Source organism: Triticum urartu, chromosome 4 (genome assembly GCF_003073215.2).
Source record: "Triticum urartu cultivar G1812 chromosome 4, Tu2.1, whole genome shotgun sequence".
Classification (NCBI taxonomy): Eukaryota; Viridiplantae; Streptophyta; class Magnoliopsida; order Poales; family Poaceae; genus Triticum; species Triticum urartu.
Genome location: NC_053025.1, coordinates 610,308,866 through 610,324,029, shown reverse-complemented (window position 1 = coordinate 610,324,029; position 15,164 = coordinate 610,308,866). Strand labels below are relative to the sequence as shown.

General features: G+C 44.5%; 1 protein-coding gene across 1 annotated transcript; it reads left to right on the top strand.

The window, feature by feature from the left end:
* The first annotated feature begins 3,267 nt into the window (after positions 1-3,267).
* Positions 3,268-4,776, top strand: LOC125554417 (receptor kinase-like protein Xa21). Its single transcript, XM_048717981.1, has 2 exons — positions 3,268-4,172; positions 4,310-4,776. The coding sequence occupies exons 1-2, from the start codon at positions 3,320-3,322 to the stop codon at positions 4,690-4,692; spliced, it is 1,236 nt and encodes a 411-aa protein (XP_048573938.1). The 5' UTR covers positions 3,268-3,319; the 3' UTR covers positions 4,693-4,776.
* Positions 4,777-15,164: the final 10,388 nt, after the last annotated feature.

Genomic DNA, 15,164 nt, shown 5'->3' with positions numbered 1-15,164 from the left:
CATTATCACATTGATGTTGATTTTGCCATTTTTGTATCTCGAGTAATGTTTTGAATTTTTTTGACTACATACATTGATGTTGTGTCAATGTGCTAGATTTTTTTCAGAATGTTTTGAACATTTAAAAATGTGTTACCGAGTTTGGAGCACCAGGAGCACTCTAGTGATGGGAGTACCCGATATTCTCCCAGGTTCACATGTGCATCCTAGAAAGTACTACATCTGAGATGGCTGACAGCACAGGGAAAGGCCGCAGCGCGAATCCCTTCAACTTAGGCCATCAGATTGATATATCTAACGGTTCATATACAGCCACGTAAACATGAAACACAGGCCAATAAATTTGAGCTGTCTGATTAGAAAGATCCAACGATGCATACGACTTACTACTGGTATATTATATAGGAGTATAGATATATATGCTCCGTACTATGTAACCTAAATAGTACACAAATCGCTTAGCAGCATAATGGTCACTGGATGTTGATTTGCCCTCAAATCTCGGTTTCAAGTCTCACACAATGTGTGATTTTAATATAATTTTCTTTATCGGATTAGATTGGCGTTGTTGCAAAAAGCTCCTTGTAAAAATTAGTCGGTTTGCAAGCTGTCAAAATTAGGCTGACGTGACAGCGACATGACCTGGTTTTCTTTTTACTTCGGAATCGAATTTGGCCTTATTTGATCAAATAAATAATTTGATGGACTAAATCTGATCATCTCATAAGTTGTAGGCCTAAAGAGTACATTCAGTTCGAGTTAATGGACTGATGCGACGCGTTTCACTTGTTCTACCTTTCCTCTTCATGGCCACCCCTAACCGGCACGATCCAAATCGTCTAACGTAGGGAGGGACGTTAGGAAGCTACCGCACCCTGACTTTCCTTCGCTACATAACTAATACTCCATTTATAAAGAAATATAAGAGTGTTTAGAGCATCTTCAATAACTGCACAACGAGCGGCGCGTTAAAATAGTTTTTTGCGTGCGGTAGGGCGCTAGGTCCAGCAGCGGCTGAAAAAATTTGCGCGCACGACCCGCTCCAACAGATCACTATTTTAGTGACCCAAACACGCTTATATTTATTTACGGAGAGAGTACGATTTAATACAGCGATATAAAGAGTAATTATCTACAGTGCTTCATGATTTGCATAAAATCTCTAACTTACCTTGGCCAGTTTAAACAAAAGGAACCAACCGGCGGGGGACATTGTAGCTTCCTGACTTTCCTCGTGCTAAGTCAGAGGATCCGGTTCCCAACCAGCAACGGTTACTGGAGGCTGGAGCAGTGCCGCGCACGGCGCACCTTTGCTCGCGGCTGCCGTCCGCCTGGCCGCCGGCGCCGCTGCCTCCCGCTAGCGATTCCGCCGTCGCTGCTGCTTGCTTAGGGATTGGTGAAGTCAACGCTAGAGGTCGATGGATTTGCTGAGGAACTGGCCAGAGGAGAGAGGAGCACTTAGCAAATCGATTGACTAGTCCAGCGGGAGGAGTTGGTCCAGCTTTTATCGTAAGTCCGAGGACACGGTCCATTTTTTATTTTTATTTTTGAGAAGAAAGGGAAACATGGCAGAGATGAGATCCATGTGGAGGCATGAGTGGAGATGGAGCGAGTTTATATTAGTCAAGAGATGCAGTTTTTTATTTTTTATTTTTGGCATTGAGAGGAGAGGAGATGAGATGGATCCATGTGGAGGCATCAGATGCTGTGACATTATTATATATATATTATTAAGGACAATGCGATTCGGATTTAATATCAAATGTGACATGGGAACCGATAGAGGCTCCCTCCCCCAACGACTTCCATGGAATCAGTCTGATGTTGCTGAAGTTGTTTCATAATCTGTTCTAGTATGAAAATAGCCACAAGTGTATAGAAAAGCTAGCTGGCAAAAAGAATAATAAACAAAAACTGGTTGAAAAAAACTGCACCTTACTGATAAGCTTAACCTATTTTGGATCAGTACAAGCAATAGAAAGGCATATGTAAAATGTGCCACGCTGAACGCTGCTTGTTGCTCGGCTGCCTCCGATGCCTCTAAGAGGCGCAATGGAGACATGTAATGATTCAGACACGAGATCTCTAAGGGCGATGATGGCAGATTTGGCAAGTGGAAACAAGCAGCTGTTACAGGCATAAGATTTGATCAGGCCGGACGGTTGAAGGCTTAAAGGGGATGTGGCAGTGTCAATGTGCCATACTGCATCCGGTAAATTAGTTCAGGCCTTCACATTCAAGAGATGAACTAGGAGTGGAGTGCAGTCAGAGTCAGGTGCTCTGTCCATCTAGGCATTAATTTTAAGTCTAATTCAACACATATGTGTAGGTACTTGTGATAGCTAAATTAGAAGTTAACCATATCCATTTCGAGAGTAGCAGGAGCACCGGAGCAGCTGAGCAGGCAGCGCAGCCGATGCAACTCAGGCAGGGGGGAAGATGCCCTTGACGGTGCGGTCGCATGGATACTGAGTTGCATTATGCAGCTTCTTCAGCTTGGTCGTGTGCTCTGCAGAGACACCAAGAGATCGACCAACAATGCCGGACGTTTACGCAGAAGTCTCTGCAATCAAACGAGAATATGCAGTGCTGCGCATCAATAATAGGACACTTTTGTTTTTGTTTGCCGGTGAGTTACTTTGCTGAAGTGACTGAAAGATATCTTCCTGAGAGGCCTTTATGTTGGGTATGTTCAAAATTTTGTTATTGCTAATATGCCATCAAGAGAAATACCAGCCACACTCTGCGATAAAGTGTGGAAGAAAATATGTTCTCAGTCTGCAGTAGAAGGACGTCAAGGAGGACGTTGCCTGATTTACTATGAATGTGTTATGTCTGAATATGTTCTGAGTCTGATCAGGTTGAAGGCAAGATACACCAGTGTTGCTTGTGGTTTAAAGAGTGTATCTGGCAGTGTCAATATGTCATAGCTGCAGTCAGAGTCAGGCACTCTGTCTATGCTCCAGAAGCACGCTAAATCTTCCATGGTTGCGGGTGCCGATGAAAAGCATCACATCTTGTATTACTAGTACAAGATGGAATGAAAATCGATATAATAAAATGAATCAATGGTTGTTGTTTATCCAACAACCATCTTTCCGGGCACATTCCAACTGCTTTAGGTGCTTGTGTCCGCTTAGAGTCCCTTTACCTGGAGGGTAACACGCTTGCTGGCCGAATTCCTTAGTCTTTCGTGAATTTGGAAGGTATTTCTGGTGATCTTTCTCGAAACAACTTGAGCGGTGAAATCCCAAACTTTTTCCAGTCCTTCAATTCTCTGAAGCATCTCAACTTGTCCTTCAACGACCTCGAGGGTCAAATGCCACAAGGGGGGATGTTTCAAAATTCTAGTGAGGTGTCTGTCCAAGGGAACAGTATGTTATGTTCTAGTTCCCCAATGCTACAGCTGCCACTTTGCTTTGCATCATCCAGACACCGGCGCACTTGGCGAACTCTAAAGATAACTGGGATCAGTGTGACGGCTCTTGCTTTGGTCTGTTTGTCATGTGTAGTATTTATTCTCTTGAAGAGGAGGAGTAAGAGATCTAAACAGTCAGATCATCCATCATACACGGAGATGAAGAGCTTCTCATATGCTGATTTAGCCAAAGCGACAAATGGTTTCTGTCCAGACAACTTGGTTGGCTCAGGGGCATACGGATCAGTATGCAAGGGTGTACTTGAGTCTGAAACAAATGGGATGATTGCTGTCAAAGTTTTCAAGCTTGACCAACTTGGAGCACCAAAAAGCTTTGTTGCCGAGTGTGAGGCCTTCAGAAACACTCGTCATCATAATCTTGCAAGGGTGATTTCTGCATGCTCAACATGGGACAACAAAGGGAACGATTTCAAGGCTCTTATTATTGAATACATGGCTAACGGCACCCTAGAGAGCTGGATTTATTCAGAAACAAGAAGACCGTTGAGTTTGGGCTCCAGAGTAACAATAGCAGTGGACATAGCTGCTGCATTGGATTATTTACATAACAGTTGGGTGCCCCCTATAGTCCACTGTGATTTGAAGCCTAGCAATGTGCTACTAGATGATGCCATGGGTGCCCGTCTCAGTGACTTTGGGTTAGCTAAGTTCCTTCAAAGTCATAACTCTTCCAGTACTATTACTTCTACGAGCTTAGCAGGGCCAAGAGGATCAATTGGATACATTGCACCAGGTAAACATTTACTACATTATTATTATTATCTTTACTCCCTAATATGATTCAAGTTTCCCTTTTCCTTTATTCAAAAGGAACCTTATATAGTTTTCAATAATCATTGTTCTAAGATAACTGAAATTTAAACAATGCAGAGTATGGCATCGGGAACAAGATCTCAACGGCGGGTGATGTGTATAGCTATGGAATTATCATCCTAGAAATGCTCACGGGGAAACGCCCAACAGATGTGTTGTTCAATAATGGCCTGAGCCTTCAGAAATTTGTGGGAAATGCATTCCCCGAAAAGATCCGTGAGATACTTGATCCTAATTTCAACATCCCGAGTTTAGGAGACGAAGGTGTGGACCATGGAAACCATGCAATGGTGGGGATGCTGAGCTGCATTATGCAGCTTGTTCAGCTTGGGCTCTCATGCTCCACGGAGACACCAAAAGATCGACCGACAATGCCGGAAGTTTATGCAGAAGTCTCCGCAATCAAACGAGAATATTCAGCGTTGCGTGTCAAGGAATAGGACACTTTTGTTTTGTTCGTTTGTATGTTACAAGTGAGTTGTAGTCTATGCTTAGTTTTCTCAGGTGACTGGAAGATATCTTCCTGAGAGGCCTTTATGTTGGGCTTCTTCGAATTTTTGTTGTACCGCCGATACTTCATCAAGAGAAATACCGATCCACTGCGTGATAAAGTGCGGACTGAAAAAACATGTTCTCAGTCTGCAGCATAAGAGCATCTCCAACAGACGCCCTACGAAGCCGCGCGCTAAAAAAATTTTACAGTGCCAAAGTAGCGTTTTAGCGCGCCGGATGATCGAGCATCTCCAGCAGACGCCCAAAAATATAGTGCCCAGCTACATCTCCAACAGACGCCTAAAATTAACCACACGCGCTCGTGCCCAACTCGCCGCCCGTGGCATGCTCCCCGCCATGGTCATGGCCACGCGCCGCCGCACGTGGCCTGCTCGCCGCCGTGGCCGTGGCCGTGGCCTGCTCGCCGCCGTGGCCGTGGCCGTGGCCGTGGCTGTGGCCGCGCTCCTCACCTGCTCGCCCCGCCGTGGCCACACCCGAGCCCGCCCCGCCATGGCCACGCCCGTGCCCGCCCCGCCGTGGCCGCGCCCGCCCAGCCGTGGCCGCGCGTGGCCGCGCCCGAGCCGGCCACGCCAGCGCCCGCCCCGCCGTGGCCGCGCTCGCCCCGCCGTGGTCGTGCCCGCGCCATGGTCGCGCCCGAGCCCGCCCCGCCATGGCCGTGCCCGAGCCCGCCCCGCCATGGCCGTGCCAAAGCCCGCCCCGCCGTGGTCGCGCCCGAGCCCGCCCCGCCATGGCCGTGCCAGAGCCCGCCTCGCCGTGGCCGCACTCCTCCCCTGCTCGCGTCGTTCTGGCCTGCTTCTCCCCTGCTCGCCCCGCCGTGGCGCCGCCCGCGCTCCTCCCCTGCCCGCCGCCGCCCGTGGCCGTGGCCGCGCCGCCCCGCCGTGGCTGCGCTCCTCCCCGCCCACGCCGCCGTCGTGGTTGTGGCCGCACCCGCGCCCCGCCGCCCATGGCCGGCTGGCATGCGCACGTGAGGAGGCCGGCAGCGGGCACACGCGAGAAGGCTAGTGGCTGGCGCACGCGAGGAGGCCGACGGAGGCCAAGGCGCACGAGACACTTTTCAGCGCGCGTGGGAAGTTCAGCACGCCGGAGCTCACGCCTCAAATATACAGCTTCCAGTCCAGTTTCTTCTGGCGCGCTGAACATTTTTTACAGCGTGCTCTATTATGCAGCGTCCGCTGGAGTGCTATTTTTGACCCCGTCCGCTGGAATGATAATTGTCATTGGCAGCTTTCCTCTAATTACAGTCATGATATTACAGTGTGAATCGCTCTGTGAGGAATCTGTTTTGTCTGGCATCCGGGCATAGGAATATATTCATTAGCCTGGAATGCTCTGAATTTCTGAGGGCAATGATGGTAGATTTGGCAAATGGAAACATGCTGCCGTTTCAGGCATAAGATTTGAACATGCTAGAGGCCAGATTCACCAGTGTTGCCTGTGGCTTATGTTAGAATTAATGGGCTAGGCCCATAGCAATTTCTGAAATCTCAAAGCCCATGTGTAAAATGGCAAGTGGTGGTGCTAAGTTTAGTCTCATCTTGGAAGTTGAAAAAGAGTTGGACCTCTTTATATAGTGGGTTCTCTCTACCACTCTAAGTGGTGTGTGAGAAGAGAAAGGGAAAAACCACACGCGCGCGCTCGCTCGCCTCGCCTCGCCGGGCCGTGGCGAGGCGTACATGCGATATGCGCGTGAATGGTCTGCCGAAGTCCGGTCCGTCTCCTTGCAGGAGCGCAGCTTCCTTTTGCCGTTTTATTTTTATGTCTTGGCAGACAAGTTTTTAATTTCTTGTCCGGTAAGTATACGAATTAGAAACCGAGTCGGTTTGGGATTGTGGTCGCGACACAATACCGCCTCTGGTCCTAATATATATACAGCTACCGGCTGCGGCCAGAGATACACCGAAAAACACCTAGGGTTTTTGCCTCATCTCACAACTTGCGCCGCCATCGTAGTCTACTCCATCCCAAACGCCGGCGTGCATCGGCGCGTGGGAGAGCAGGTCTCCGGAACCGTTTGTCTTTGCGATCCTGCATCGGGAGAGGACGAATTAGGTTTTTGGGAAGCGCTGTGCGCGACTGCTCAAATTCGTCATCACGGGTCGTCTTCCGTCCAAGTCGGGCGGTGCTACTCATCGTCGTATTCATCGCCGTCAGCAGCAGATCATCGCCAACATCGTCATCAACACTATCGCACCCATAATAGCTAACGATCAGTACGTCCAACATCCTCTGTTCATGTCTGTTTCTACAGCTACTGTTACGTGTTTGCTGCTGTTATGCATGTCTTGCTGTTCTTCTAGTTTGCTAGATTTTTGCATGCTAGTATCTTTTCTAGTCATGAATTATTTACTGGAATTAATCATGAACTTGCCTAATATTCCAACAATCCAAAAACCTAATTATAGGCAATTTCCTGAGTTAACTATGGCTGGATTCGCTGATGCGCTGAGGCCGGATAAGTTTACCGGTGTGCACTTTAAGAGGTGGCAGGTGAAGACCACGCTCTGGCTTACTGCTTTGAAAGTTTTCCACGCTAGTGTTAGTGCTCCAGAGGGAATGACCGACGAAGATCGGAGAAAATTCCAGGAAGCCAATACTATGTTTGTGGGATGCATTCTGAGTGTTCTTGCTGACCGTCTGTGTGATGTGTACATGCACATAAACGACGGAAAAATTCTGTGGGATGCACTGAATGCAAAATTCGGTGCAACAGATGCAGGCAGTGAACTGTACATCATGGAGAGTTTTCATGACTACAAGATGGTGAATAACCGTTCTGTGGTTGAACAAGCTCATGAGATACAGTGCATTGTGAAGGAACTTGAACTCCTTAAATGTGTTCTACCCGACAAATTTGTGGCTGGGTGCATGATTGCAAAGTTGCCTCCTTCATGGAGGAATTTCGCCACAACTCTGAAGCATAACAGACAGGAGATATCAGTTGAAAATCTGATTGCATCTCTTGATGTTGAAGAAAAAGCTCGGGCTAAAGATACCACTGAAAAAGGAGGTGAGGTTCAGCCTACTGCTAACATGGTGCAGAGGTACCCACAGAACAAGAACAAAGGGAAGAACAAACCTGTTTTCAACAAGCCTACCAAGACTACTACCTTCAAGAAGAAAAAGTTCAACAAGGCTGAGCTAGAGTGCTACGCCTGTGGGAAGCCTGGACACTTTTCCAAGGAATGCCCTGAACGTGCAGACCGCAGAGGGAAAACAAGCTCCAAGACTGTCAACATGGTGACCGCTAGCAATACTGATGGGTATGGTAATTTACCTATTGTGCTTTCAGTATTTCAATCATCTTCGTGGTGGATTGATTCGGGTGCTAACGTTCATGTGTGTGCTAACATCTCCCTGTTTACTTCTTATCAGGTCGCAAGGGATTCTTCCGTCCTAATGGGGAATGGGTCACATGCTTCTGTTCGTGGCATTGGCACGGTGGATCTGAAGTTTACTTCAGGAAAGATCGTGCAACTAAGGGACGTGCAGCATGTCCCTACTATGAACAAGAATCTAGTTAGCGGCTCCCTTCTATGTCGAGATGGATTTAAGGTAGTTTTAGAGTCCAATAAAGTAATCGTGTCAAGATTTGGACAATTTATAGGAAAAGGCTATGAGTGCGGAGGCTTGTTCCGCTTTTCTCTTTCAGATTTTTGCAATAAGTCAATAAACCAAATTTGTGCTAGTGTTAATGATGATGCAAGTATTTGGCACTCTCGTTTATGTCATATTAATTTTGGTTTAATGTCTCGGCTATCCAGCATGAGTTTAATTCCGAACTTCACAGTTGCCAAAGGTTCTAAGTGCCATAGTTGTGTGCAATCTAAGCAACCTCGAAAGCCTCATAAGGCTGCCGAGGAGAGAAACTTGGCACCTCTAGAACTCATACATTCTGATCTTTGTGAGATGAATGGTGTGTTGACAAAAGGTGGAAAGAGATATTTCATGACTTTGATTGATGATGCGACTAGATTTTGCTATGTTTATTTGTTGCAAACTAAAGATGAAGCATTAGACTACTTTAAAGTCTATAAAGCTGAAGTTGAAAATCAACTAGAGAGAAAGATCAAGCGTCTTAGGTCCGATCGTGGTGGAGAGTATTTTCCAAAAGTTTTTGATGAATTTTGTGAGGAACATGGTATTATTCATGAGAGGACGCCTCCCTATTCACCTCAATCAAATGGAGTGGCCGAGAGGAAAAACCGCACATTGACTGACTTGGTGAATGCCATGTTAGACACTGCTGGTTTATCTAAGGCATCGTGGGGGGAGGCTCTATTGACTTCATGTCATGTCCTGAATAGAGTTCCCAACAATAATAAAGAGAAAACCCCTTATGAGGAGTGGGTTGGGAGAAAACCATCACTTTCTTATTTGCGCACTTGGGGATGTTTGGCAAAGGTCAATATTCCTATTCCTAAGAAACGCAAACTTGGACCAAAGACAATGGATTGTGTCTTTCTAGGGTATGCTCAACGGAGCATTGCTTATAGGTTTTTAGTGGTAAAGTCTGAAGTACCTGATATGCATGTTGATACTATAATGGAATCTCGTGATGCAACATTTTTTGAGAACATATTTCCTATGAAAGATATGCATAGCATTGCTAGATTTTCTTCTGAGATAATTCCTGAATCTAGTACAACTGATGAATATTTCGAACAATCACATGAGGAAGTCCTTGAGAAGGATAACAATGAAGTTCCTAGAAGGAACAAGAGACAAAGGATTGCAAAATCCTTTGGTAATGATTTCATTGTATACCTTGTGGACGACACACCCAAGACGATTGCAGAAGCATATGCATCTCCTGATGTAGATGATTGGAAAGAAGCTGTTCATAATGAGATGGACTCAATTCTTTCTAATGGAACTTGGGAACTAACTGATAGACCATATGGTTGTAAACCTGTGGGCTGTAAGTGGGTGTTCAAAAAGAAGCTAAAGCCTGATGGTACTATTGATAAATACAAGGCGCGGCTAGTGGCCAAGGGCTACACTCAGAAAGAAGGCGAAGATTACTTTGACACCTATTCACCCGTTGCTAGAATGACCACCATTCGAGTGTTACTTTCCTTGGCTGCCTCTTATGGTCTTATCATTCATCAAATGGATGTAAAGACAGCTTTTCTCAATGGAGAGTTGGAAGAGGAGATCTATATGGATCAGCCTGACGGGTTTGTGGTAAAGGGTGAAGAGAGAAAGGTGTGCAAGTTGTTAAAATCTTTGTATGGTCTAAAACAGGCACCTAAGCAATGGCATGAGAAGTTTGAAAGAACTTTGACTTCTGTAGGATTTGTCATTAACGAGGCTGATAGGTGTGTTTACTATCGCCATGGTGGGGGCAATAGTGTCATATTATGTTTGTATGTGGACGACATACTGATATTTGGTACAAACATTAATGCAATTAATGAGGTCAAGTCTTTTCTATCAAAAAGTTTTGACATGAAAGATCTGGGAGAAGCCGATGTAATTCTAAACACCAAACTTATTAAGGATGAGAGTGGGATTACATTAACGCAATCTCACTATGTTGAGAAGGTCTTGAACCGATTCGGTTTTATGGATAGCAAGCCTTCTCCAACACCTTATGATCCCAGCATGACACTCAGAAAGAACAAGAAAGAAACGAGAGATCAATTAAGATACTCTCAAATTGTCGGTTCACTCATGTACTTAGCTAGCGCTACAAGACCAGATATCTCTTTTGCTATGAGCAAACTGAGTAGGTTCATGTCCAACCCGGGTGATGATCATTGGCATGCACTAGAAAGGGTCTTGCGCTATCTGAGAGGTACTATGAGTTACGGAATTACTTATTCAGGGCATCCTGCTGTGCTAGAAGGATATAGTGATTCAAATTGGATCTCCGATGTTGATGTACTTTACGCAACAAGTGGGTATGTATTTACTCATGGTGGTGGTGCAGTGTCATGGAGGTCTTGCAAGCAAACCATATTGACGAGGTCAACTATGGAAGCAGAATTAACTGCATTGGACACAGCTACTGTTGAGGCAGAATGGCTGCGTGAGCTCTTGATGGACTTGCCGGTTGTTGAAAAACCTGTACCGGCTATTCTTATGAATTGTGATAACCAAACGGTTATCACTAAAGTGAACAATTCTAAAGATAATGCAAAGTCATCAAGACACGTGAAAAGACGTTTGAAGTCTGTCAGGAAGTTGAGAAACTCCGGAGTAATAACTGTTACGTATATACAAACAGACAAAAACCTGGCAGATCCCTTTACAAAGGGACTATCACGAAATGTGATAGATATTGCATCGAGGGAGATGGGCATGAGACCCATAGATGTTACACCATAGTAGTAACCCAACCTTCGTGATCGGAGATCCCGTGAATTAGGATCTGGGAAGAACAAGCTATTGGTTAACTGAGGAGAGTAATAACTTATGATCGTCTCCAAGTGAAGATGCAAAACTCTCAGAACTGTAAGGCTCAGATCTGTAAGGCAGGTCGGCAACATGCCTTAATGTGGTTCTATTGGCTATAATTAGCAAAGATGCTGTCCTACAGAGCAGTCTTGAAAGAACACACCTATATGAGTTCTGACTGTAAACGTCGCAGTCTATGAGATTTGGGTGATCTCTAGTAAACTCACGAAGAGACCAGGGAGTATGACGTATAAGCTCCAAACCGCGGGGTAGCCTACTGGCGGTCAGGTACTGGTTAAGACTTTGAGTGAAACCTGTTCACACAAAACTAGCAATTCAAGGCATAGTCTATTGTCAAGTTGTGAATGGATGTAGCTTAAAGTTCTAGGCAGAAGTTCAACTTAACAGTCTCTGCTGAAACACTGGTATATTAAACAAGTGGTGAGAGAAGGCAAATCTCTAAATGGGTATTTGAGATCTGGTGGGGGATTGTTAGAATTGATGGGCTAGGCCCATAGCAATTTCTGAAATCTCAAAGCCCATGTGTAAAATGGCAAGTGGTGGTGCTAAGTTTAGTCCCACCTTGAAAGTTGAAGAAGAGTTGGACCTCTTTATATAGTGGGTTCTCTCTACCACTCTAAGTGGTGTGTGAGAAGAGAAAGGGAAAAACCACACGCGCGCGCTTGCTCGCCTCGCCTCGCCTGGCCTGGCCGGGCCGGGCCGGGCCGGGCCGTGGCGAGGCGAGGCGGCGCGTACATGCGATATGCGCGTGAATGGTCCGCCGAAGTCCGGTCCGTCTCCTTGCAGGAGCGCAGCTTCCTTTTGCCGTTTTATTTTTATGTCTTGGCAGACAAGTTTTTAATTTCTTGTCCGGTAAGTATACGAATTAGAAACCGAGTCGGTTTGGGATTGTGGTCGCGACACAATACCGCCTCTGGTCCTAATATATATACAGCTACCGGCTGCGGCCAGAGATACACCGAAAAACACCTAGGGTTTTTGCCTCATCTCACAACTTGCGCCGCCATCGTAGTCTACTCCATCCCAAACGCCGGCGTGCATCGGCGCGTGGGAGAGCAGGTCTCCAGAACCATTTGTCTTTGCGATCCTGCATCGGGAGGGGACGAATTAGGTTTTTGGGAAGCGCTGTGCGCGACTGCTCAAATTCGTCATCACGGGTCGTTTTCCGTCCAAGTCGGGCGGTGCTACTCATCGTCGTATTCATCGCCGTCAGCAGCAGATCGTCGCCAACATCATCATCAACACTATCGCACCCATAATAGCTAACGATCAGTACGTCCAACATCCTCTGTTCATGTCTGTTTCTACAGCTACTGTTACGTGTTTGCTGCTGTTATGCATGTCTTGCTGTTCTTCTAGTTTGCTAGATTTTTGCATGCTAGTATCTCTTCTAGTCATGAATTATTTACTGGAATTAATCATGAACTTGCCTAATATTCCAACAGCTTAAATGGGTAGTGTGTGGCAGTGGCAGGAGCAGTGTGTCATAGGTGCAGCGCATAACTGAATCCAGATCTTAGCATTGAAGAATGTCAGGCACTCTATGAAATTCAAGAGACAAACTAGGAGTAGAGTATCGCTAAGCACTCTGTCAATTTAAGTTCAATTCAACACGGACATTTTTCAGGACCCGGGAGCTAAAATTAAAGGTTACCCGATCAATTCGGAGAGGAAGAGAAGCACCGGAGCAGCTGAGCAGTGCGAGCAGGGAGCTCGACCCGGCGCTCCTCAGCGGAACGGCGGACGCAGCTCGGGCAGGGGCAGCAGGTCGGATGGGGAGGGCACTCACGCCTGCTCGCACCGCCGACGGGGGAGAGGTGCCCTGGACGGCGCGGTGGCGCGGAGGCCGGGCAGGCCAACAGCAGACATGTGGGAGGGGCAGGGCGGCGCCGCGGCGGCCTGGCCGTGCGGCTGGGCGGCGGTCGGGGACTCGGCAGGCACGGGGGCGCGCCTATATCTCGCCTTCAGCGAGTCTGGCTTCGGACTCGCTGAAACCAGATTCGCTGAAGCGGGCGAGCAACCTGGGCAGGCCCACGAGCACGGGATGCCACAGCCTCTTTTTCCTGTTGTTTTTTACGTTTTCTGTTTTACCTTTTTTGTACTTTTCTTTATACTTTACAATATTCTAAATATATATATTAAAAAAACAATCTTCAAAAAACATTTAAAAATTGTTGAACAAGTATTCAAAAAATATTAAACCAGTATTTGAAACAATGTTGATCACGTATATAAAAATGTAGAACAAGTATTTGAAAGAATGTTGATCATATATATAAAAATGTTGAACAAGTATTTGAAAAAATGTCGATTATGTATTGAATAATGTTTTTCAGGTATTTGAAAAATATTAAACAAAGATTTTGAAAAATCTTAAGCAACTATTTTAGAAAATGTTGATCATGTCTATAAAAATGTCGAACAAGTATTTGTAAAATGCTAAAAAAGCATTTGAGAAGATGTTGATCATGTATATAAAAATATTTAAAAAAATTTGAACAACTATTTAAAAAATGTTGAAAGAGTATTTGAAAACTATTGAACAACTAACTAAAAAATGTTATTGACATATACAAAAAATGTAGAATTAAAACCCAAAAAACAAGAGAAATGAAAAACAAAAAAGAATTAAAATAAAAACAAAGAACAAAAAAACTGAAGAAACAAATGCAAAAACATGAAACATAGGAGAAGCAAAAATAAAAGAAAAAATGGAGAAACCCGCAAAAAAACCCAGATAAAACGGTGGAGAAAATTGGCTCTTTTATTACATTAATTAGGTTGCGTCCTACATTACATCATGAACTCAACACACAGCAGAGTAGCTAGCGTCCCCATCTCCTACGAGGAGATCTGGGTTTGATTCCCGGCTGCGCTTCATTTTCTCCCATTTTCATGTGCTATTTTTATTAGATACGCACGCACAAATGAGTAAACTACCGGCTCGCTTAAAGCGAGAAATAGTCGCCGCGCAGGCTCAGGGTAAGAGCAGCAAGGACACAGAGGCTATATCTGGCTTACAGCCAGTTTTCCTCTTGAATCATTTTCAACCCCGCCACAGCAATGGGTCGCCCTATTTTTCGTCTGTTTTCTCTGTTCGTTGTTTCCGATATGATAAGATAGCCAATGGTGGTTGACGTACTGGTTTCTTCCGGCATTTTCTTTTTCTTTTTGTCGTTTTCTTTAATTCTTTCTTATGGCTTTCTCTATTTCTTCAGTGCTTTTCTTCAGCTTTATGGTTTCTTTTTTCACCAGTTCTCTTTCTTTCTTACAAGGTTTTGATAGGGTTTTTTTTCATATTTATTTGTTTCTTCCACGGGTTTCACTGTTTTTCTTTTTTCTTTGTCTTTCGTTCTTTCTTTCTCGGTTTCATGTTTTTTTCTTTTTCGGTTTCCTTTCTCCGCTTTTCTTTTTTCTCATGGTTTTCATTGGTTTTCTTCTTTTTCTTTGTTTCTTTCTCAGTTTTTAAATACATGTTAAACATTTTTATATACCTATTTTAAATATTTTTCAAATGCTTGATTAACATTTAAAACTTTTTCAAATGCAAGATTAACTATTTTTTATTACATAGTCAATATTTTTTCTATATAGATTTAGCATTTGTTTTTAAAGTATGATTAGCATAGTTCAAATACAAGTTTCATATTTTCTGAATACAATTAAATTTTAATTTTTTTTAATACATGGCCTATATTTTTTCTATACATGTTCAACATTTTTTCAAATGCTTGATTAATATTCTCCAAATACACGTTAAAAAGATTGTATACATGGTCAAAAACATTTATACACTTTTAGCATTTTTAAATGCCATCAACCTTTTTTGAATATTTGTTTAATTTTTTTCAAATGCTTGATGAACATTTCTAAATTTCATGATCAACCTCTTTCACACACATTGTATATTTTGTGCATACATGAGAAAAAAAATCTTTATACACATTTAACATTTTTCAAATACTTGGTTATTTTTTTT